Source organism: Vanessa cardui, chromosome 16 (assembly GCF_905220365.1).
Source record: "Vanessa cardui chromosome 16, ilVanCard2.1, whole genome shotgun sequence".
In the NCBI taxonomy this organism is placed as follows: Eukaryota; Metazoa; Arthropoda; class Insecta; order Lepidoptera; family Nymphalidae; genus Vanessa; species Vanessa cardui.
Window position 1 is genome coordinate 8,821,001 of NC_061138.1, and position 26,604 is coordinate 8,847,604.

The window sequence follows — 26,604 nt, forward strand, 5'->3', positions numbered from 1 at the left end:
AATTACGATATTGCTAATTTGTCAACGTTCATCCTGTGTGCTTGTTAACGGAATAAACGTCTTATTATCACTAGGCATTACATTATAAATCACCGCTGCGTTTGTCTGTTTGTTTGACTGTGATAAACCAAAATTTATCGAACAAAATTTTTTTTTCGATTTTCACCAATGAGGTATAATAATTAGGGTTTGTGTATTTTGGCTAAAATATATCGATGATTCTTGTAGAGAAAGCGTTTTTTTACTACATATGTAGTAAGATATACTTAAAGTTTTTATGTAAATTCTTATTTGACCCGCACGAGACCGTGACACGAGGCGGCTGTATGAAATAACATCAACTAAAAATATTTTTTTGAATAGCTTTTTTTTTAATCCATGTACTAAAACGAATAACATTTTGTATTATAGATTAAATCGTCATCAGATACAAAACTGTTTAAAATCTGGGTTCGATCATTCGTCTGCGGCATTCATTTACGCAATTTGATTACTAACAGGTGATGTTAAAAAAATATTGATGAATATGAAGATAATTTATCGGTGTCAGTACAGGTGTAGCTTCCGGTCTTCGCTTCTGTACATAGACTTTATAGATCTTTGTTATCTAATTTTTTTCTGAGGTGATTGGAAATTGGAAGTTATAGATGTCGACACGTCTTATATATACGACACCGTAAGATTACAAAATTCGTTAAATTACTATATAGTGAAAAATAATACGTTAAATTGTAATCATATTTCACTGTTCACAATATTTCGACAGTTTAAAATCTGTCTCGTCAAATTGTAATCTAACGAATTTTGTAATCTTACGGTGACATATAGATAGCAAATAATAACTTTTAGGTACGTCATTGGTTCTTCTTACACAACACATTATGAAACAAATGTAATAATTATACGTTTCATAAAATTACAAGTAGGAAAATAGCCTCTTTGCAACTTAATTGTAGACCAATTTAAATTTTGCGTATGGCATAGATTTTGCGATACTTATAAAAACACAAAACAAAAATAAATAAATATAAAGATGCTTAATATTAAAAAGTTTTAATGCGTGCGTCTATTTTGAATGATCATGCTCTCAGGTGAGCAAGAAATAAATATGCACAAAGAAATGTGAGTGTACTGCGTAGGAAGCAATAACTTGTTCAAGTAAAGCATAAATGTAATCAATATGTCTGTAAGGTCGTAGGTCAAAAGTTACGTGAAACTAAAGTGCGATGTGCTAAAGATAGTTTGCAGGTGTTTTGAGAAAATCAAATTTCTAGTTTCGATATCTCTCATATTGACGTCACTAGAAGCCAGTGACGACAATAAAAACATATATAGATCGTAGATATGTATTTATAAAATCGTTGTTGGCATATTAGTTTAAAATTAATACACTTTGACACCGTTTGATCGATTATCATGAAACTTGGCACGTATTTATTTTATTCATGGAGAAGGTTTTTGTATTTTCCAACTTGTTGTAACTCGCAACAAGATGGCGCTGCGCGTCAATTTTCGACTGATCGCCATAAAAATTGAAAACATATACGAACATTTTGATAACGTGAATATAGCTAAAGAATAAGTTTATTTAATGATATAATTGACCATGAATTTTCTAAATATTCAAAAAATAATAATATTTCGATGTTTTGATCCTCTTTAAGGATTATTTTTATTGGACTAAATATGTCACGTATGAAGAGTCTAATGAATATTATTTATAGAAAATATTAATTAAAAGCGAATTCATCACCTGTACAAATATTAAAAATGCGAAAGCAATTGTTTTGTCCGTCATTTGTTACTCTTGTCTGTTACTCTTTTACGGCCACAGCAGTGAACCTAAATTAATGAAATTTGGTAGAAGATTGATACATTATAACTCCCATAACGCTAATAAGGACATAACTCTACATAAACACAAAGATTTTTCTTTTTGTTTGTTTCAGAAAAATCGTCAATTTCATCTTATGATTGTCGTCAGAACTTATTACAAAAACAAAAGTTTTAATTAAGTTTTCGGTAGCATTTCTCACTATACTTTGGCAGAAAAATGGTCCGTGTGAAACTGGCTATTAACCTGTCGACTGCGAAAGGTGTGAAGCGCGGATTAGTGACTTTAAAGTTGAAGCTACTCCTAAATCCAGCCGTGTTCTCAATCACCCTTAGTAATTGGATTTGTTCAGTACGCTTTTATTGGATTGGTGCCGAGGATCAATTTAAAAACTGCACTTACGGAATATACTATTTTTACTTTAAAAGTCAATATTCAATAACAATTATTTGATGTACATTAAACCTACGCAACAGGAACATTTAGAAAAGTGAAAATTATAGAAAATATTATAGTCTTAGTATCTTAGAAAAAAACAATCTAACATTATTATGATTAGCACAACAGATGGTATTTAACATATATTTTGTTAAAAAATCTTCAAGATTATTTTAACGATAACGATATTTTATATTCAATACATAATATATTTACTTCAATATATACTCATATATTTTTTTATATTCCTAGTAATTTCATCGAAACACTGACAAATCTTATGTAAATACGAAAAGTAAAGGTAAGCTTATAGCATCGAGTTTCCGGCTTCGTCAAGTCAATACAGGATGTATTATATATGTCCCGAGGTACGGTATGCATTATATAAATCAAGAAAATACTTTTATACTAAACTTTATAGACTAAAGCGGTTTTGCTATTATAAAATAATATACGTATGTGTTATAAATATTGGAATAAATTTTCGTTCACTTCATTTAAGATATTAGGTATATAAATATAATTCTGTGGCTTAATCTCTACGAGAAAAAAAGACCTTGATTAGTGTAGGATACAATTGTCTAAAGTATTATATAAAATTCTACTGTAAAAATAAATAGTAATTTTAAAATACGAGTAAATGTCATTATAAAAAACTTGGTTGGTTTGGTTCTAAGTTCGCTTAAAGGATCGCACTGACGATTGAACTGGGAAACGCTACTACGATCTAGGATACGAGAAATTCCATTGATTCAACTGAATTTAGGTTGAACTCTCAACGGAGACTACGTCAGGCACGTAGTATTGTAATTCACAAGTGCGTGGCTTACACAGAGGCTTTCAGTGGAACCTTCACTTTCACAGCGTAATGGAACGGCAGTCCCTAACGACCGGAAATCGAAAGGTACCGAAAGGCGTAATAAATTCCTGCTATGAACAACAACTCCGAGATTTTTCATAGAAAATATCAATATGATAATAAGTTTTGTGGATCCAATCCAGTAAATCCGACTTAAAGCTCAATTCCAATACTACTATGGAAATAAATGTCACTTGTTTTTTTATAGTAATGTATAGTAACGATTTATTATATTCGTTCTTAGAAAAAAATAAACCTTGTGATCTCTTGCAATTGTCTGTTTATCGTTCGTATTTTCTAGAATGTTGTTCCAATTCGAATATAATTTACAAATCGATTTTCTTGAACACGACTAGGTCATTCGATTTGATTGATCACCTGCACTGAGTCATCGAATAAATATATAATTCAAGCGAGTTCATTTCAAAATCGTATTGTAAGTTTTCAGTTTCTTATTATCTGGTGTATATTATATAAATAAATTAAGTATACACTTAATTTATTTTGACTTTTGCAACTGTTTGAAAGTCCGGTAAATTATTAATCTTTAAAATTAACGGTTTACTCTCTTTTCTACTCTCGTATGGAGCTAATTCCACCACGGCGGTCCAATGCCAGTAATAGACAACTATCCATCATGTGAAAGTAATCCTACGATAGGTTCGTTCACTGCAGAAGCTAACTAAATGTACAAACCTCAAGGAAGTGTTATGCTGCTTGTAAAGGGTAATAAAATTGAGAAAAAACCGTTGAATTTTTTCCGCCAGTTTTTGTGGTGTTTCCTTGTCCGAACCGGTGATAGTGTTTTATTTGACTATTGACTATAGGTACTTCAATAAGTAAGTGCAGTGATTCCATATTGAATTCCATATTGATTCTATGATGACATTCCACTAACCCGCATTGGAACCTTCTCCTCAAAAGGCCTTAACCCAGCAGTGAGATTTCTTACAGGCTGGTGTTGTATGATGACATTATGTTTTGTTTATTTTTGTTTGAAATTATAATATGTTTCTAAGTATATAATCTATTCAAACTGCTGATGGCGATGTCAATGACTCATTATTGAACTGACGATTTTTATATTAATTACATGTGTTGAGTCATAAATTAATAGACTTCTTACCAAAAGTTGATTGCGCCAAATACTATATATGAGATAATTATCACCAGCGTTGATCTATATATATATATACATAGAATATATAACTAGTTATAAATGTATATTAATAATAATTATAATAATGCTAAATAAATGCACTAATTCGAAGCTACCAAAAATGGGTCATGTAATTGCCATATATGAAGCGATAAACTTGGATCATCACTAAAAAACTGGTCTATATGTAGTTCCTTAAAAACCGTATTCAGACCTTTGACTATGATTATGATATTTAAATAAATGTTTTAAAATAAAAAATAAATTGTGCTTAAACGATATGTAATTGTACCTATTAGGAGTAGGTCATACTTATCTTTATTTATCTTTATTCATCCCTTGAGCGAATAGAATTGGGGGTGACGCATTATGTATGTGCTATTAGTAAAGTTTTATACATTTCGTACCGGTAAAGTATAAGTTTCAGCTAGTGTTTATACATATATTGAAAGATGTAATTCTCTATCAAACTAAAAAGAGCTGACAGACAGTTTCTAAATTAGGTTTTATGTTTAATTAAGAGCATAACAGTCGGCACGTAGTATGCGTAAGCAATCTCGTGGCGTCCCTCAAAAACCAGAGAGGGTTACCCCTGGTTACCGCCTTCAGTCCCGTTTATCTTCAGCACAGTTTCGTGTTTCACATAACAGCCCATATTATGTGGGGGACACGCGGAAAAGTAATTTTCAACAGTAGTTTAAAATAATTAAACAAACAAACAAATCCGCAGTAACTAACACCTGTTAAACTCTACTTCTTTCGATTGATTGTAGCTAAGACATTAAAAATAAACAAAAGAATGTGCAAACGTCCAGTTGAGTTCAGAAGACGCACAGAGCAAAGTAAGCACGACACCACTTCAGGACCAATTCTGTCGAAATGTCAGGCTATATAATAAAAAGTTATGATCGCAATTTAAACCATGTTGTACATTTGACCAGTAATGTTTAGTATGAGTATGTTAAATCTTGCTAGTAAATTTTTAATTACTTGGAGTTTAAATAAATTGAGCTTATAATACAGTCCGAAATTTTACTGTACTTAATGTCACTTTAGGGTTTGGATTTAATAAAATGTTATTTAACCTAATAATTTATTTTAAATAGCGTAGCTTGAATAATTATATAGACATTGTTATTGTACGTTATTATTATGGAAAGTAATTAATAATATTTATTGATCATATTCTCGTTGGCAAACACGCCGTAGTCGTATCAATATTAACGCCGAACAATGCTTTCCATTTACGATGAAATTATTTTTTTGCCATTCGAACATTTTTATATAATGAACATCTCACGGGAAATCAACATCTGCTGCGTTCGTCTAGAGAAAATTGAAAGCTCGAATTTTGAAATTAAAAGTTCAATTTGATCAGCAACATCGTCCATTTAAAACGTCCGAGACTATTTCAGGCTCAACGAGATATATTTTATGATACATTGGCAAGTTTATTGACAACGTTATTCACGTGGATCTGGATTCAAGAATCCCTGCTCAGGGGGCGAGAAGGGGGAACACAACAGCGAGCGCGCAGTCGTAAAGGAAGCGTTTTGCGGCGGGCGGACAGTCGCGGCTCTATCGGCCGCCAGCGCGAACCACGTAGCCCAACGCGATCGATACAATCACACAGTATTACAATAAATAAGTCCTTTAAACTGGATTATAAACAAGTAATAAAACAACTAGTTGTCAAACGTGTAATAGTTCAGTGTTTACGATTTTAACATTCCCTATGCTGATGCGGTCGACCCCATAAACATGGCCACCATAGCAAACACATGATCGCCGACAATCACGAATATACATCTGGTTGTGAGTTATTATAGTTTGGATAATTTATGCCTCTGTGTCTGTAGGTAACGGTGTTTTATGGTAGCGTTACGTAAATGTCTTGCGGCAACATGTTTAAAATCGATAAATTTATTTATCCCAATTTCTAGCGGTGTCCGGGACCTTTCAGAAATATACAGTAGCTCTTAGTCAATATAACGCTGTAATGTTATATTTTAAGTTTAAGTTAACAAAAAAAAACACAATAATGAAAAAAATATTGATTATTAATTATTTTCTTTGTATAAAGATTTTTCTTACGTCGAATACTTAACTATGATCATTGTTTTGATTATATAGTACAGCTGTAAGCTTGGAAAATATTTTTTCCATTATATAACGCGATCCTTGTCGTGACGTAACTGAATAGCTTACATGATCCTATTTTTGGTTAGTTTGTTGATCAGCGGTGATCTAATTAGGACTAGCTCTAAAACCGGGCGAAGAACCAAGTTGCTTCCATTCAGGACTTCTAGAGATTCTATTTCGATATATATATTATAATAATAATATTTATTTAATACACTTCACCTGTAGTTCAATAGACAAGGTTAAGATTTGTATCCTGCGGCAACTTTAACCTTCAACTGTTAATCAAACAATATGTTACATAGGGTACTAAGCGGTAGGTTTTGCCGCATTTGTTTTGTGTTAAGTCCTTCTAATACGATCAGCGTTAGAGCACATGTGAAAAGGCCCGAAGACCAGTCAATAGTTTGTTACGTTATAATAATTAACGTTTCTTATCAGTGACGGCAACAATTTATTGGAAATTTGGTATTATTATATATTAAAAACTAAATGGTTGTCAAGTGTGCGTTCTATTTTATTACATACAGTAACAATTGTAATCTATGTCGAAAACTAAGAATCTGTTACAAACATAAATGCTTTTTAACGAAATAAGATAATTATGTACAAACTCATTTCGTATAAACCTCATCTGTTTAAGGTTATATACGATTATACAGATAGTAATTATTTACAAAATAATTAAAAATCAATATTTTAAACAAGATCGGATGGTAAAGTTGTATAATAGTGATCCGTTTTCTTTGATATATATAAGGATTAGTAGAGTTCGTGAAGTATAAAATCCTTGTTAAGCTCTATAGGTATCGAATAGCTAAGGATGTAACTTTTATATTACTTGCAATGTTTTTAAAATATACTCGAAGCATTGAAACTTGTAATGAAATTATTCAGGATCTGATATAGACATTAGTTACTTTAAAATATATAAATAACATAAAAGTCTTACAAGTGGCAAAATATATACATATATAATATATATATTTTTGAACAATAATATTAACTTTGATGTGTTGTATAAATATATATGCATGCATATTTACATGCGAATGTCAAATCTGGAAAAAACTGTTATATATGTATAACCATTATTCATTCACCGATTTTCATTTTCCTTTTTTATGTATGGAAATATTCTTAGCTTATTATTAAAGAAGATCTCGTCAAAGACCATCAGCCATTTTCTAAATGTTTATGGAAATTAATCAGTTAGATCCATTAAAAATATTTAGTATCTGTGTATTTGTGTATGTTTAAGAATGACATAATGTGGTAACCCTCACGCGATGAGGATACCCTATTTCTCATCGACATACAGTTCATTATAATAGCCTTAGTGAATAGTTTATCTTACTTCTTAGAGGTTTCTATCAGTCTTCTTAGAAAAAAGACAATTAAATAAGAAACATAAAACTATATTGTTTATCCATAAGGCACTTGTGTTTTAAGTTTTATATTTTCTTAAAAACATCGTTTCTAATGTTTTTCGCTACGAAACAACGTTGTATCATTCGTAAATTTATTCCTTAATAGTTGAATAGATTTTTTTAAATAATTTTTAAAAAATCTATTCAATCAAAGAAATACAAGTGACAAAGAATAAATAGGTACGTAAAGCTCATCTATATATGATTATATATAATATAAATTGACCCGAATTGTATTGGAGAAGCTTGTTAGTGGTATCTAGCAGCCGGGCTAAGCAGAACATTTCAAAAGAGCGTCTCAAAATTTTAAATGAAGAAATACTTGTTTATATATAAAAATAACTTGTATCGTAAGGTAACGTAAAAAGTATTTATCCATTGTCTTTATGTATTTATTGAAATGTTTTTGCGCTATTATACACATAAAAAATCATTTATATAATTTATAATCGATTTAATTTTCGATTGAAATTCCATAATAACAATGAGAATTGCAATATATCCGATGTATTAAAAGAGACAGTTATTTATGTGACTTCAATAAAGATTGAAATTTCAAGAGTAATATCTGCCGAAAAAGAATACGTAAGTCAACGCAGTACGTGAAAAATACAACAGTTCTTGCTTGAGACTTTATTTTGAAACGAATATTTCAGGACGTATGAACAACTTTCCATACTCTTACTCATATACTGTTAAATAACACAGTCTAGTAAATGTTTTCATGTTTACCTTTTTAACAATCCAGTAGGCAAATACGTATGGTATGAAGGCCGACTAAGAAAATAAATAAAATCGTTGGAAATCGCCAGACGATTAACGTAACAACTGCGAGTGTTATGCAGACTTCAATGTGCAGCGCTTAGACTTGATTGAATTTCAAAACGCAAAACGCATTTGAGTAATGAAATTTAAATAAAGTTTCAGTATTAGAACTATTTTATTGGAAAAAAGACCATATTCTTTATTAAAACGGTTGTAACTGCAAAATGCTGGTTATTTTTATTTAGTTAAGGAATATAATAACAAAATATTCCTCTTTTATTAATATGTCAGTTTTCTCATTGTTTCTCAAGCCTTCATTTTCGTTTTAGGGTTTGATCGTCAGGTATTAGGCAAAAAACATAGCAGGTTTGCCTTGTCCTTCATTGAAGTTAAATCTTGCTTCATATTAAATTTCGTCAAATTCGATTCAGTGATTTGGCCGTGTAAGAGCAATCCCAGCATTCAAAGTATTTACAAAATTTTAGTCCAATCAAGCTAAATTTGGCGCTTTCATACTAGATATATGAGAATAAAAAAAAGGCTTGTAAAAACAACGGATTGAATTTCATTGGAAAACGAAGCTAATCATTTAGTCATCGCCGCTATGTTATCAGTGAATTTTCAGGTTTTAGTTTTATTTGTATTTTGAAATTCTCTCCTGCTCAGCGGTGCAGGACTACATTGTGCAAAAACCTGCATACGTCAAATACATATTATTGTCATCGTACATTGTAGGTACGTCAACTCTGTACTGCATTAGAGCAGAAATACGCTTTAAAACAGAAGTGATTTTGCTCAGCAATGAAACACATGAAGACTTTTATTGTTCAACATAACTATAAAACTAAACTTTTATTTTATTGTACCAGTAGTTAACTGTTCCATTTTATTAAGGGGGTCCTAGACTATATTATTTTATGTATCTATCAGGGCAGATAGCTATCTTTAATCTCTTTTTTAAACTCTGCAATAATCCCGTAGGATTAGATACATTTTACAAAACATAAACTTACGCTAGACTAGTGTACTTAACAATAAGTCTGGACACCACCGGGTCAATGCACTGCAGTTTTAAAGACTACAAAACTTACGTTGAGCTGCATGAATACAAATACTTCTTAATAACAATTTGCATCTTTATAGCTATAATAATAAGAGATAAAATACTATTTATATATAAGTTTATTAGATTTCGCTGGATTATATACAGTTATTTGTGAAAAAATACGGTATACCTACTGTCTGGATTGTTTCTGACACAATACGAAAATAATTTTGAATATGTTATGCTCTGCTATAAAAGTTTGTGTGGTGGTGTTTAAAAAATTATATTCCCAATTTAAACTTTTGACTCCGGCTGATTTTTGTTGAAAACAATTATAAAAATGTAATACATTTTTATAAATTAACATCAGCTATTCAGATGTCTAGCCACTGGCAGCATTATTTTACTTGAATTTGGTTCTGACAGAACGCCATGCGCTGAACCACCAGAGTAATTTTCTGGCCTGACATACGTTGAAAAATTAAAAATCTTCGTACGTGGTACCTCATGTGTAAATTATCCTATGGATGGCCGGGAGGACGTCAATATAAGCGATAGTCGCCGTATGGTCCTAAATTATTCAGTCAGAATCTAGTTACCTACCGGACTTAATCACACCTTAGGTTTTGGATAGGGATAAATTTGATAGACGTCAATACAAAACCAAGATAGACTGACTGGACATCAATACAAAACCAAGTTTTGATTTCTGATACATTATCGACGGCATCAACGAAAATTCAATATCAATATCAACAGCGCCCGCACCCACTAGTTTGGCGATATGATAGTGGGTAGTTGTTGTTTGAAATGATCAGGTCGAAGTCGCGAGCGCAATCTCATAGAGCATGTCTGTGATGTTCTGAAGCGACTAGTGAACACTCGGCTCCGCAGACCATCAAAGAGCTAATGAATGTAGTTACTGTGGACTGCGAATTTATTCCGCAAAAACCATAAAGTTAAATTCTAACAAGTTCAGACGAATGTGAGCTGCAATATTAGCAAAAATAATCCTTTTACCTTAGCTGTCATCTCCAAATCTTTTAAATTTTTTTAATACCATTTTACCGAAAAATCACAAATTGAAACTTTTTTAACTTTTCCTTAGCAGCGCTTGGAATTCTATTAAATTTAATCAAAATGAACATAAATTTGATTATAAAATTAAAATTAATTATCAAACAAATATTAACAATGAGATTGGTTTTTTGTTTACGAGCTCGTAATTTTGCAAACAGTTTATTATTGTTATACATAAAAATTACGGTATGGTTAATTAAAATACAAGTAGGTATTTATTAATTCTTTGAGTGTCTATAGATATTATCAACGTGTACAAACAGTCCGCAATCTGACACAGTCGGTTGGGCAAATGGAAAACACGAGCATATGCATTGGAGTCTATTTTTAAACGTTCAACAGAATGAGTTTCCACTCATTGTATGAGAATCATTTTTCTTATGAACCATTCCAGCTTGTTTTATATAAGAAAGGCCCTTTTTCTTCATTATCGGTTTTTAATCCAGAGTCTATTATAGAATGAATCATTTCATTCATTTTTCCTATCTCACAAAACCCTGAAATTCGTAGAATATAATTCTAAGTTCTTAATTAATGATTGTTATGTCCAATTCTACTATAAATTATATGTTAAAAATATATTATTATATTATATTATATGTTACGAATAGTTAAGAAACTAAGGTTATTTGTTTTTGATTATCAAATATATAATCTAGAATTACGAGTAATTTTTAATTTACTAATTTCTTCGTCGGTTTTTTTTTTTAATTCTAAAGTAGATATGTTAAAATGGTATCGGTTTCATTTAAAATTTAAATCGAACTAATTTCGTCTTTTAATTTAATTTTCTTTTTCATGTTTAGTACTTCATCGGAAACTTTCAAGCATGTGCGGAAAATATTTATAGGTACAATTTTTTCTATTAAATCATAATACGATAATTGTATTTAGTACTATGCATTTAGCATTATTTATTATGTTCTTTGACGTGAGATTTATTTGAGAATTTTTGAGAATCTTCTTATAGAATATATGTAATACCGTGATCCAGGAAGGATTGACTTTGCGAAGACAGAAGCTAGGCGTTATAAGTTTACCACCTCTGCTCCTCGTGTCTAAATTCTATACTGTGAATATATATATAACATCGTTGTAGACGTATTATGAACTAATTTAACTTTTTGAAGCACAATCTAAAAAATATCTGTAGCGTTATCACAAAGCAAAAAAGACGAAAAGATAAAATACTATGAATATGAATACTGAAAGTACTATAATTGCTATAAATAATAATTGGCAGCATCAACATCAGTTAGCTGCATAAAAGAACTAAACTTAACTAACTTTTCAAACTTCGTATGCTGTGGAGCTGAGCCTCTCCGTCAGAGGAGATAAATGATCCTAAAGTGATTCCTGGAAATATTATATAAAAAATTAAGGCGGAGGGTTAAGGCCTCCTCTTTCATTAAGGAGAGGGTTTGGAACATATCCCACCACGCTACGGGTTGGTGGAATGCACATGTGGCAGAATTTCGATGAAATTAGACACATGCAGGTTTCCTCACGATGTTTTCCTTCACCGCCGAGCACGAGATGAATTATAAACAAATTATATATATATTAAATAAAATAAATAGTGGTGTTTGCCTGGATTTGAACCCTCAATCATCGGTTAAGATGCACGCGTTCTAACCACTGGTCCATTTCAGCTCCATATATTCTTTACATGGTCATACCTTTCTTGTTTCCTGACAACTTCAAAATGTCACGAGCAATCAATATAATGCCTTTTATATTAAAAGTAAGGTTGAATTATTTGTTTGAAGTATGAAGCAGAGTTCTACTATTATTAACCGGTAATGCTTTCATGCGTTTCGTGCTCTACACAGTCAAATAAATGCATTGGATATTTGGTGGAATACGACTACAGGGTACTGTGATTTCTTCCTTGCATCATAGATGTCTAAGTAGTGTGATTTCACGAGCCTAGGTCGCTACGGAGACAACTAATCGTAACAAACGGATAAAATAGTAATACAATTTTATCGTATTACAATCTGATACTATTAAATTATAACACAATGTCATGTTGGTTTAGGATGTTTTGAAACCCTATTTGTTTATTGGATTTGATTATTTAAGATTATATTATGATTAACTGAACTTGCAGCTTTACCGCTGTAATTTATGAAACTAATAAGAAAAATAAAGCACTAAAATGGCTACCCACATTTTCAAATTCAAAAAGGACCTTAAGTCCTTTCGTGACTCAAACTATCGTAATACAAATTGGATATGTTCCAAACCCTCTCCTTAATGAAAGAGGAGGCCTTAACCCTCCGCCTTAATTTTTTATATAAAGATTGTTTACAAACTTGTAAATCTTCATGGGTCTTAAAATATAAATGCAAAGTAAAGAACGATCCCAGCCAACTAGTAATCGCATTTCATACTCATCTAATAGAATATACAATATTAATTAGGTGCGCTACGGAAGAGTCGTTATTGATTTTATGAATGTCGCTTTCACTGACTTATTATGAATTTCAGTTCTAAAGAATGTAATTAAATCCATCAAGGTTTGTTTAGCAACGAGACCCAACTGATTGGATGGTCACTCTTTCAAATGACGAGGAATGCAATTATGACAAGATTGTTTTCCGTTTGAAAGCTTTTGCCTTTGTTCCCTTGGCTTCTTCCGGACTGGTCGAAGTTAGTTAGGGTACGGCCTTTCCTCATTGCCTTGGTATTTCCTCATTGAAAGCCTTAGCTATCAGATCATGTGACTTGAAATGTCAGGGTGTTTTGGACAACGACGCGGTCATCACGATGTTGGAATCATTCTGAGTAGTCAAATACAGGTTGCGTAATTCTAGCTTACAAAAGCTATAATGATGTTCGAAGTGCTTTTATACGTCATGTTTTGACGTCATAAGATATGTCTTATTAAATTTTGAAACATTTTTATAATATATATTTATAAACATACTAATTGTCGCTCGCGGTTTTGTTAACGTTTAAGGGACTCGTTTCAGATAAAAAGGTGACTTGTTCCATTCCATTGGGTTCAAACTAGCTAAGTCACAAATTCATCAAATTCTGTTCAGTGGTTCTGTAAGAATTCGACATAGAGGCAGATTGAGAGACAGAGTTACTTTCATATTTATTATACGTATTAGTATTGATCATAATAAATTGTTTTTGAAGTTCTCACCATTTAAACATTTTAAATCAAAGTACTAATGAACGACATAAAACTGATAACTTTGCTTCGTTCTTATATCAATAAATAAATATATTTTAAAAATAACGTTATTCAATAAAGTATTTTTAGATGTTAATCTCACAAAATATGGAAAAATATATTTAATTTTAACGCTGGAAAATGGCGCAGAGCGTAACTTCATCTGCCCACGCTGAATATAATAATAATTTTACGTTTATTAATATTTAATTATAAATATTACAAAGGAGATTTTATTTTATTATACAATAAAGGTGAACTGAATATAATAATAAAGAGTCTATATTCACAAATGTAGAATTACTTTTACAATATATGTATATATTGAAATTTGATGACCTCAAATAGTGTAGTAATATAGTACACAAATTAAGAAGACACCATTCAATGCAAGTAAATAATAATTATTAATCGATTAATTGAAATGTGTCATACGGATTTTTATAAAAATAAGAATAATAAAAAATTCTTTGATGGTCTTTGTGCAAGCTCGATTAGCCAAACGGGCTTGCACAAAGACCTACTTAGCCAAGTATCATCGAATATTCTACCGTCAAAAAGCAATACTTAGATGCTTTTGTGTTCCTGCTTAAAGTGCGACTGTAGGCTAAGATACTTAACATCTTAGCTCCTAAGGTTGGTAGCGATTTGGCGATATAATGGTGATGGTGACCACTTACCATCAGGGGCTTCTTCGACCACCTGTTTTATAAAAATAAAAAATACATATATTATGCCCTTGCTTACACTGAAATCATAATCCTGATATATTTAAATGGAAATTTGCTTTTGTCGTAAATAATGTCAGCTGATTGGTATTATTTATTAGCAATTTCAGTAATGACTAGCATTTTTAATCGTTACTGAAACTGTGTGTAGACAAAACAGCTTCTAAAATATTTTCCATCCCTCGTCAAGCCGCAGTCACGTTTAATTACCGCATCAAGTCGTTTATGTGACGTTGGTAATGAATGAGCTACATTGAAACCTCTAAAGCCTGCGCACTGTCAGCACGATTTGACCTCTAAAATCATGGAGCTAAGAGCGATACTTCTTTAAAAGTACTCAATTTATAAGACCATGCTTAAAGTATTTTTCGCTAAATTAAGCTGTTAGGTATTTAAAGTTCAAGGTCTAAAATTGTATAAAAAATAATATAAACAACAATGGACCAATTTTCACAGAATCAACCAAAGTAATACGGAGGTGTGCAAAAAAATACGTCATTTCCAGTTCCTGTTTCTTACTTTTATTTGATTTACCTCGTGATTTTATTGTTTTTCACTATGAGAAACAGGCGTTTCTGCCAAATAAACTTTACAAATAATTAATTTTAATTCATACTTATATAGAAAAATGTTTAATTCATAGTAAGAACATTGTCAATGATTATGAGTCATATTTTGCTCTACTCAATAAAATGTGTTTATTGTACTTCAAAAATACCAACAACAACAACAACAGCCTGTAAATTCTCACTGCTGGCCTAAAAGTCTTCTCTCCCTTTGAGGAGAAGGTTTGGAACATATTCCACCACGCTGTTCCAATGCAACCCGCATTGGTGGAATACACATGTGGCAGAATTTCTATGAAATTTGTTACATGCAGGTTTCCTCATGATGTTTTCCTTCACCGCTGAGCACGAGATTAATTATAAAGAAAAATTAACTCACACGCACATGAATCAGCGGTTCAAACTCAGGCAGAGTTTGAACCCGCAATCATCGATTAAGATGCACGCGTTCTAACTATCTCGACTCAAAAATACCACAGCCCATATATTACTATAGGTCAATGCGTGTTTTTATTCTTGTAGTTCATTAGAACTAATATTAGTTCATTAAATGATCGGCGTTATTTGACACATCTAGTAATTTCATTTGTACATAGCTTATAATTACAGAATTCCTTTAGCTAGTTTAATTGTAAGTACTTAACAAACGTCTAGACGGTATAACGTTGATGTAGGTAAAGGGTTCTAAGGGAGTAAACGGTTGTTAAGCGCTTAAGAAGAAACAGTTCCTTTACACGGACATAATATTACGTCACGTTAAATAATAGAAACATGCTATGCAGTCATTTTGATAAAAACTTTATTATTTTCTTTTTTTAATTAATATTCACGACACAAATAAATTGTATTCAAAAAAATCTAAAACAATCTATTAATAGGTAGTATTCTAAATTTGTTGTTTGTTATTTTTTTTTTCTTTGTTATGTTTTAAATGGTAACAATGAATTATATTATACGACATTTTGTAATCGTATATATCATTACTAATTGTTTTCTATTCGTTGATTATCTTATTGTACTTTTATGTAATTTTTAAATTTTTCGATCACTTTGCTTTTGCGCTTTTTTTACGTAGACCTTCATGTGTTGTAATAATTCTTAAGAAGAAGGTTTTCAACTTATTTAACCTCCATGGTTTTACTACCGTTGTACATTTACTTACATCTACTGTATCTACTGTATCCCCGTGGGCTGTAGCCTAGTAATCTATAACTTTTTGCAATAAATGGGCTATCAACCGTCAGAAGTTTTTCAGACTAGTAAATCCTGATATAACAAGTTCAAACAAACGAATAAACTCGCTGGCTTTATATTAGTATACAAATACAAAATGCTAGAGAAAATTGTTTTACTTTCTTTCTCGGGTACTTTTCTAATACTATAATTATTTTTGCTTATACTATTTTGGCAAGCATGAGGCGATATTACCATACAATGCTAATCAAAGAGTTTGAGTATCGACCTATTTGCTACAATGTACTGAGGGCTAACTACAAATAGGTCATGAGGCTATAAGTAAGGTCCGTAATATTCTGAGTTAAATACACGTGCTTACTTCAGAATGCCTGTTTCGTACAGTGTTATTATGTTAGCAATAATTGCCTATTCGATTACAATTTATGCCGCTATACCATGAAACCAAATATTTCTAGTGATATTGGTAGAGATATTTGTTTATTTATAGTTTAGGTAGGCGGACTGGCAAATAAGGAATCTGATGGTGAGAGATCACCATTTCGCGTAAGAAAGGAGCCGAATTTTTTTAAATTATTGTTACAATTTGTTACTTGCTTACTCATCCTTTAAAATACCAAATATGCCTTGTATAGTGTCATAGAGGGGCTAGCTAAAGTCCTACCACCAAAGGGTATTTTTTTGGAATATATTTTATATATATTTAAAAATTTTTAAGCAAATTAAAATTTATTTGGGCAGAATACTTTGTTAATTAGCCTATACTACTATACTATTTTGTTTACCTGTTGTCCTAAATTATACATGTGTGCATGACGCGTTGACACAGGTACAAACCACCCTTCGATTCCTACGTATGTGACACGTCATTACAGCGGGTAAGCGTATTAATAGTCACGTGTGGTGCGCACTAGACTTTTCTCGTGAATAGTTAATTTCTTACGTTTATCAACTTCGTCTTATAAATTATATTTTTTATACTTAGATATAATTATACGTTTCGTTTCTATCGTTTAATAAGGAGAATACTTAATAGACCAACAGTAGTAAAGTATATAAAAGACTAACGTTTTGTCTCAGATCTTTGGTAAAAATAGGAATCACTTACACTCACAATACTTTTGAGAAGGCTTTACGGCTTAATACTTTTTTATAATAAAAATAAAATAAACTGCCTTTTTTTATTTCATATAATCTTATAATTGAGATATTTCTAATTCAATCATCACATTACCATAGGTTTTAAATGGAAAGGCCCCCTTGTAAACGATTTAAAGATATTTTCAAGAACGCTGTGTGGACTAAATTACATTGCATAGATAGTGTATAAGAAAATATGATCTCTATTCTCTTATAAACCGTAAGTAAGAAAATATGGAGCGAAAGGAAGAATGACATAGAAATTTGAAAGTATTTGTCAAAATAGATGAGACTCAGGGCTGATTTACTTTTTATGATTTGTCAAGGGTTTTTAGCAGTGTAGGTGTAACTGACAAATTCCTATCACCAAGATTCTACGAAAAACCGGGTATCCGATTTATTTTAGCGTACATTTGAATACAAGGGTTAGTCTTGGTTAAAATCAAATTTATTGTGATTAATGCTGGCAAAAAGGAATTAGATTTATTAATAATATCTATTTTATCTTTTTTATATCTATCTATATCTAGCTAAATAAGGTTAACGTTATTATAAAAATAAATGTTTGAGTAGTGATACTACTGGTGTTACTACATATTCTATTAAAAACAAATTAGCTTAAAAATTGAGTCAATATAATCTTTCCAAATCCAATTACTGTAAACCGTGTAGAGGCGATTATCTAATAATTTTATCTACTAAGTTTGAATTTTTGTATTTAATACATTGTGTCCTTCTGGCTCTATGTAATCAATAATAATAAACAAATATTTTATTTTTAAAATAAGGTTTTATATTATGTGACTCGAAAGAGCTCAAGGAAAGCAATAAATTTTCATGTTCGAGTTACTTTAATATAAAATTATATAATCTTAATTCTTCCACCATCAGGACAACGCTAGCCTAATCACAATAACTTAAATAAGTTGATAATATTTCAATTGGTATTGCATTACACTTATCATCTCTTAATTAATATTTTTTTTATGGTATAGGTTGGCGGACGAGCATATGGGCCACCTGATGGTAAGTGGTCACCATCACCCCTAGACAATGACGCTGTAAGAAATATTAACTATTCCTTACCTCGTCAATGTCCAACCAAGATTGGGAACTAAGATGTTATGTCCCTTGTGCCTGTAGTTACACTGGCTCACTCACCCTTCAAACTGGAACACAACAATACTGAGTACTGTTATTTGGTAGAATAACTGATGAGTGGGCCTAATAATAATAATAACCTACCCAGATGGCATTGCACAAAGCCCTACCACCAAGTTATAGTTTATATTACAAAAATAGTCTTATTTGCGATGCTATGTTATTTATCTAATTGTAATGGAGGACGAAGCCCAAGTAACAATTTTTTTTCTCTACATTATGTTTGTATATGTAAGCTCTAGTTTTATATAAAGTCATACTAACTGGTGTAAACTTTGATTACCTTCAAATGTGTCGCGTGTTAGAACGTAGTTATCTTCTATTACTCTGAGAGTAATCACGATCGCAATATGCTTTGTTCGTAATAAAACCTAGAAAATTCCACAATAAATAAGTTCGTCTTGTTTTGAAATATTTATATTATAATTACTTGGATAAAATGGTAAATTGCAATCGTCTTTTGGTGGCTTTGCGCGTTGGCGAAATATGCAGCGGAAAGTGTTTAAAAATAACTACTGACATTTGTTGGTACGAAACCTAATGTTCAAGTCTTATTCTATATAATATATGCATCATTTAAACTAATCGTTTCTGGCATGAAATGTCTTATAATTATAAACAAAACACTCAATGATAATAAATTAGTGTGCAAGGGAATAAAATGTTAATAAGAACAGTGAAAATTAAGACCATAATGCGTCCTAACTAGGGAGATGCTGTAGTATTGTAATAATCACTGTTTTGTTATATAATTGGAGCTTAGTGGTAGGGATTTGTACATGCGTATCTGGGTAGGTACCAACCACTCATCATAAATTCTACAGTCTTTTTTTCGAACTGTGTAAAGCTGTTGACCCTAATTTAATTTAACCCTTTTTATGGAGCTTTTTGCACCATTACCGGATGTGATAATATTATATTCTTTTTCTGATATTAACTTGACTTGCTCAGAGTTCAAACCGGAACTGAGCAATACAGAGTATTATTGTACCACCCAGACTGCACGAAACCGTCGTCAGTAGTTACTTTAAGTTTGCGCTACAAAAGAATTTCTGTTATTTTTTATGTCAAAATTAGTTTTTATATATTGTAGCATTATCTAATTAATTAAATTTAAAAAGTTTGTTGCTGATATTGCGTGTCGATGGCAAGCACTTCATTGTATTCCCCAGCAACGTGGTACACGTGTTTATGAATCGTTTTAATTTCGTCCTCTTTGAAGGGCATTTGATTGTGAAACGAGGCTACAGCTCTCTTGGTGATTGTACGAGAGGTTCTGTAGTTGACATTTCTCTTGCAAAGCATCGTGTCTGAACGACTTCAGCGTTAATGTTGCTATTATATGAAGTACATTTAATTTAAATAGTTTGCTAGTATTGTTTCGGTTTCGCGTCTGAAATGATATTTATTATACGTAACTGTTACGTAATATGTATTTGCTTGAAATGTTGAAAGGAAAGTAACATATATCGCGTTCCGAATTTGAAATTAATAATTTAAAAAAAAGATTAACAAGTTTATAGCATTATATGATTAGGGACGGACAATAGACACTACCTAAATAAAATGACTCCGAGAAAGGCATAAATATAAAAAATATATAAATCATTATCATCATTACATAGTATAAAACAAAATCGCTTACTAAATAAAACTAATTATAACGGGTAGACCGTACACGTGACCACGAACACTGCAAAGTGCTCGAAACGTCGGGATGTTTAAAAATAATTAATATACGCGATTCGTCCGTTATAATTAGTTTTATTTAAATGTGTAATAATCGCGAAAATTTAAGACAACATTAAAGTCGCTTACTGCTATTTTCCCCTATGTATGATTATATCTTTAACATTACTCAACGGATTTTGATGAGTTCTTTTTAAATAGATAGAGTGATTCGAAGGTTTTGTTCAAAATATATAGACAATATAGTAAAGATACAAGAAAAAATCTGCTATATATTTAGTATCAGTATTGCACGCGTGCGAAGCCGGAACGGGTCGCTAGTTTCCTATAAACAATAAAAACAACGTTTCCCATGAGTAAAACATTATTCTTTCGCTAATCTTATTTATAAATATTTCTCTTAGTTGACACGACCAAGGTTAAACTTACTAAAAATGTCCTGTAGTGTCTCAAGGCGAGGCATTGCGGCGCCTCGTCGCCACTAAGTCGCTCCCAAACACTTAGCCTCATTCTTCAAAACATGAACCGAACATTTATCATTGCAAATGCCTGTAAGAATCTAAATGTCCTTAATGTTATTTCTAAACGTCTGTTTGTTAGAAATTAGCCACAGGTCCTAGTTTTAATGAGCATCAAAGTGATAGATAGTTACAGTCGGATATTACCTAATTTAAAAACATAGAAGTTGTTTTTCTATTTATATACGTCTAATAGCTTTATCCATGGATATAAATTAAAGTTCTTTATTGTAATATCTAAGTGAAAAATAATATCAACCCAAACATACATAATACTTTTTACGCCAGCAGAAAATGAGGCGCGTTTCGTAGAAGGTTACGATTTATAATATTAGTAGTTACGCTTCGCAATTTCACCCGTTTAGTATAAATCAAGACTACTAATTTGTAATCGTGAATGTCGAAAATCGTATATTGAATAAACAATATTTATTTATTTATTTGACAACACCAACAAATAGTACAGTATTAGTCAAATATACCAAACTGTTCCACAGAGTACAAAAATAGAAAGGGCTCCTTAATTGTAATTTCACTAATCAGTAAAAATGAATAATTAATCGAAGAAGCCAAATAGCCAAAGTGATAGTTTTTCACAATCTCGTTCAGAGTTATAATAAATAATACATGTAGGTATGTTGATAGCTATAGCTATTAACATTATACTCGGATTGGTTATTGTTACACGTGCATTACGATTACTCACATTGGAAGGTTTGTTGATGTCACTAATGCGTTTTATTGTAATTGTTTTTTTTTTCTTTTTTTTATAAATGTAAATACCCAAGGTATAGGTACATACGAATAGAAGTGATACACGCTTATAAATATACGCACCGACTTTGTATGAGGTTGTATTAACTGAAACAAATGTCAAAACCCTTGGCATTGCCATTAAACAGAGACTCTGGTAGCTATTTTTATCAGCATGGTGAATGTTAAATTCGAAACGGTTAATGGTAAATAATTTGATCGCGAGCCAGAGCTCAATAAAACTTTACACACATAATACTTTAGCTTGAGTCAAATGTAAGGTGTATTCTTAAATATTATGTTGAAACAGTGGGACCGTAAAGTTATATGAGTAAATGTGTTTTATCAATTAAATCATATCTATGAGGTGAAACGAGTTTGACGATGACTTCCCTCAAGCATGGAGTGAACCTGAGCCGGCGAGCATGTAGGCATTACATCTACATCTTGGCTGTTGCTGCTTTCCTGGCTGTTGCGGTGGCGAGTCCTATCGAAGTGAGTATATCTTTTTAATATATTACCTATATCTGTATGTGTGTACTGTAAATCAACGACAGTAAGTGGCCGAGACTTTACTATTTGAAATTATAATGTTATCTGTTATCAAATTAATTATATTAATATACTAAACCTGTATGTTACATTATTCAAGAACGTTCGTCGTGTTTTCAGTTCCTCTAGCATGTTTTATTTGATTCAATTTCAAAGTTGAAAATGATATAAGAGTTTAAAAAGAAATACGCGAAAGAATAAGACACTAGGAGGACGCTACGTAAGCAATCCGTATTGCCAGCCCTTTTTTCACTATCGGCCGTTAATATTAATCAATTTTCAAGTAAAGACGTTTTGAAGAAAAGTTACAATGAATATTTCGTAGGTTGGTAAATTGTACGTACGTATATGCCAACCTACTAAAAGTGTTCTTAAAATGACGTATAAAGTATTTAGATGCACTATTTAAGCAAATGTTGATATTTAATCTTTATTAATACAACAACAGCCTGTAAATTTCCTACTGTTAGGCTAAGGCCTCCTCTCCAATTAAGAAGAGGGTTGGAACATATTCCACCACGCTGTTCCAATGCGGGTTAGTGGAATGCACATGTTACAGAATTTCGATAAAAGTAGACACATGCAGGTTTTCTAACGACGTTTTCCTTCACCGCCGAGCACGAGATGAATTATAAACACAAATTAAACAGACATATATAGTGGTGCTTGTCTGGGCTGGAACCCGAAATAATCGGTTAAGATGCGCGCGTTTTAACCACTGGGCTATCTCAGGTCTAAAAATAACGTATAGTTTTGAGGAACTCTATAATGCATTGTACCTACACATGTAGCTTTATGTTTCAACATTTAAAATCGTGGGTGCATTTCGCTGATACATTTTAATGTACATTCTAGAATATTTATTATTTAGTGGCAAAGCGAATGAAGAATAATAAGTCAAACTTAAAAATATTCAATTGAATATATATTCTCAATAAGAATAAAGATTACTTTTTAAATCCAAAACAGTTTATATATTCACGGACCATTATAGTAATCGATTAGATAACCTTTGATATGTGTAAAATTATGCCACAATAAGCAATATACAAGTTTCATATCACCATTACTGTAAAAGCGAATATTTAGGTTATCTATGGTAACAATTTCAATATATATTCCATAGCGTATGTATACAGATTTTGTGAGAAATAGTGATAGTCATAAAATTGGTACAAAGAACAACACAAGCTAATTACTTCTGTTACTTGAGTTCGTAGTCCAGTAAGTCTTTTGTGATATTCCAGAAACAAATAAAATGCCTTTGTTGAAAAAGAAACAAAATGTAAGGGAACACGTGTGTTCTAAAGGTGAATTCAATTAATAAATTTAATTGGTCAGGTCATGCTTGATAGCACACTGTGAAAATAAACGATTGCCTCTTATTTACTTTTTTATATTGAACATAAAGTAACAGCCAGTTAATTTCCCACTGCTGAGCTAAGGCCTCCTCTTCCATTAAGGAAAGGGGTTTGGAACATATTCCAACTCAGTTCCAATGTGGGTTGGTGGAATGCACATGTGGCAGAATTTCGATGAAATTAGACACATCCAGGATTCCTCACGAAATTTTCCTACACTGCCGAGCACGAGATGAATTACAAACATAAATTAAGCACCTATATATATAGAGGTACTTGTCTGGGATTGAAATTGAAATCATCGTTAAGACGCACGCGTTCTAACCACTGGGGCATCTCCGCTCAGGGTTTTTTTATTTGTCATAGAAAATGACAAACAAGAAAAAAATGATTTTTTTTAGGTCAATAAATAAGAGTTGGATTTAAATTAATTAGATTGTTACAAGTTCATGTGACAATTTGAATGAACATTGACTAAAGATAATTGAATAGATATTAGATCGATAGCATGCTAATGTAGAATAATATGAGTATATTTAGCAATAAACCCGAACAATAAAAATAACGATCATTAAAGGTTCAACTACTTAATAAAGACATTTTTTCCTTTAAAGACAAGTTTTAAAGGATATTTCACCATGCTGCATTAATGCATTTTAATTTCTTTTTGCATATAATATTGACATGAAACCTCTGTAATAGAGCGTGCGAAGGTAATAGTAATAAATAGCATACCGGTCTACAGTAATAAATTTCACTTCTGGGTTCAGGCGTTCTATTGGCTTGGAGCTTAGTCTACCGCTCCGCTGTGGATTGATCGATACATTGACAAAACACGTGGCAGGATTTCAACTGACACAATATGTTTCTAGCATGCCTAATGCATTGCCATTTTATGACGTTGGTTACGATATTTTCTTTGATCGCAATGCAATCATAAAAAGAAATTTAATTTATTTGATATGAAACAGTAATCTCTGCCTCTGTCTCTTTGATAATTTCCAATAAAATAAGTTTAATCAATATTTATGGAAATACACGACCAATAAGATATAGGACTGATTGATTGATTAAGGTGGCTAGCTTGTATGACTGCAAATATCAAGGACGGAGGTTCGAATCCCAAGGTTTTGCTATCTAGAGGTTCTCATTAGCAGTCCGTAGATTGGATGTTAGCAGTAACACTTCCGTACCTGGAATATGTGTATTCAAGTTGTTCCATGCTTGACCTCTATCCCGTTGCCTTCCCATCGATCTTATAGTTATTCTGCTTAGTAGATACCGCGGTGCTGAGAGTTGTTGAGAAAATTATCTCAAGGAATTATTAAAACAGTGGTAGTCAAAATTTTTGGATAAATTTGCCTCATTTAGCTCTCATCTTCATTCCAAGTTAGCTTTGGTTGTAATTAAACGTGAGTTCACCTTTGCTTTTTATTATTATTTGTCTTATACCTGTTGATATGAAGCATTGCTGGCTTGCGGTAGATTAACTAATCGGATCTATTTAGACTCCGAATTGGATAGCGCCTTGTCGGTAGAAATCATCATGATCAATAGATTTATCTAAAAAAATATATGGATTGAATCTGAGTCGACATAGCTGAAGATAGAATTTATATATAACGACACTGTAGCAAGCAATTTCTCGTGCTCGCCGGCGAGGGAAGTTTTTTTGATGAACCTACTTGTGTCCGAAGAAAATATATAAGATGTGTAAGCATTCAAATCGTAGAAGGAGCGTGATAGAATAATCTCGAAATCTTTTCCAAAAAAGAAGGACTTACACCAGCAGTAAGAAACATACAGGCTGTTACCAAAACGAAGATATACCTAGTTATGAAATCATATACTCTTTAGACTGTATAGGTAAAATTGAATAATTTTAAGATTAAAATAGAAAGTTTTAATGTTTCTTATAATAGTTATTCTTGAAGTATTGTATCTATGCCTATCATAAGTCCATAAAATTGCAAGAGTTTATTGGGTGCAAAATGTATAAAGATAAGTCTAATGAATATCTATTGCCAAGGTCACATGAACCGGCAAAGTGTCTGCAGAAAGGTCAAGATACAATCTGCAGCTGGCAAGAATTCAGCCTCACTCCGCAGAATTTAAACAATGGTTTAAATAAGTTACCAAAATTATGGATAATGATCTATACTTTATTTATTGCATTGATTATATTTAGAAAAAAAATAATTTAGGCTATGAAATTTCATAAAATGAAAGTATAGTATGTTTATGTACAAATATATAGGATAAGAAGGGCAGATGTTAAGTGGCCTATGTGTTAATTCAACATTTAAGCTATCATTATTTCAAATTTCATCCAAATCAGTTCATTTGTTTTTGCGTTAAAGAGTAACAAAGATGTGACATCCTTATAAACTATCTTTATAATATTGGTAAGAAAGACAATGTAAGTAAACAGTAAAAGAAAAATATAAATACAATTACATATGTATAAAATATTATGAATCTGTATAGATTATAATTAAATATAATAGATTTTCCTTTATGATAGGGGCTGTATTACATAGATGCAATAAGAATATCTATTAAAAGTTAGCTCTCTTTTTTATTATCTTATAAAATTAAGCTTTAACAGCTGAAACTGGAGATCTGTTATTTTACGTCGTAAAAAGGAAGTAAATATAAAATTATACTATAATCCTTATTGTATTCAATTACTTAATCCCATTCTGGTATATTATAAAAAAACGTGTTTTATTACACTTATTTATCTATTAGGTACATTAAGTTTTACTCAAAAGTTTTATGATTTGTAAACTAAATATAAGAGGGCCTAAATGAGCTGTTCAAAATAGACAATACTGCTTATAGAATCAAGTGACAAACAGCCTATACAGGTGTCTTAAATTTTCGCGATTATTACACATTTAAATAAAACTAGTTATAACGGATTTTAATCGCGTATATTAAATATTTTGGACATCCCGACGTTTCCAGCACTTTACAGCGTTCGTGGTCACGGGTAGACAG

The 26,604-nt window shown here is 31.5% G+C and overlaps 1 protein-coding gene across 10 annotated transcripts in view; it reads left to right on the forward strand.

The window, feature by feature from the left end:
* The first annotated feature begins 5,850 nt into the window (after nt 1-5,850).
* LOC124536236 (sodium/hydrogen exchanger 3) overlaps nt 5,851-26,604 on the forward strand; it is a 42,189-nt gene continuing 21,435 nt past the window's right edge. For 6 of the 10 annotated variants that reach the window (XM_047112727.1, XM_047112736.1, XM_047112734.1 and 3 more), the window contains exons 1-2: nt 5,860-5,963; nt 21,919-22,183. In XM_047112727.1, the coding sequence (XP_046968683.1) occupies nt 22,073-22,183 (111 nt within the window). In that variant the 5' untranslated portion in view covers nt 5,860-5,963; nt 21,919-22,072. Of the gene's footprint in view, nt 6,106-21,918; nt 22,184-26,604 lie in introns of all 10 variants that reach the window. The other 4 variants (XM_047112731.1, XM_047112730.1, XM_047112729.1 and 1 more) reach the window with 4 other exon arrangements.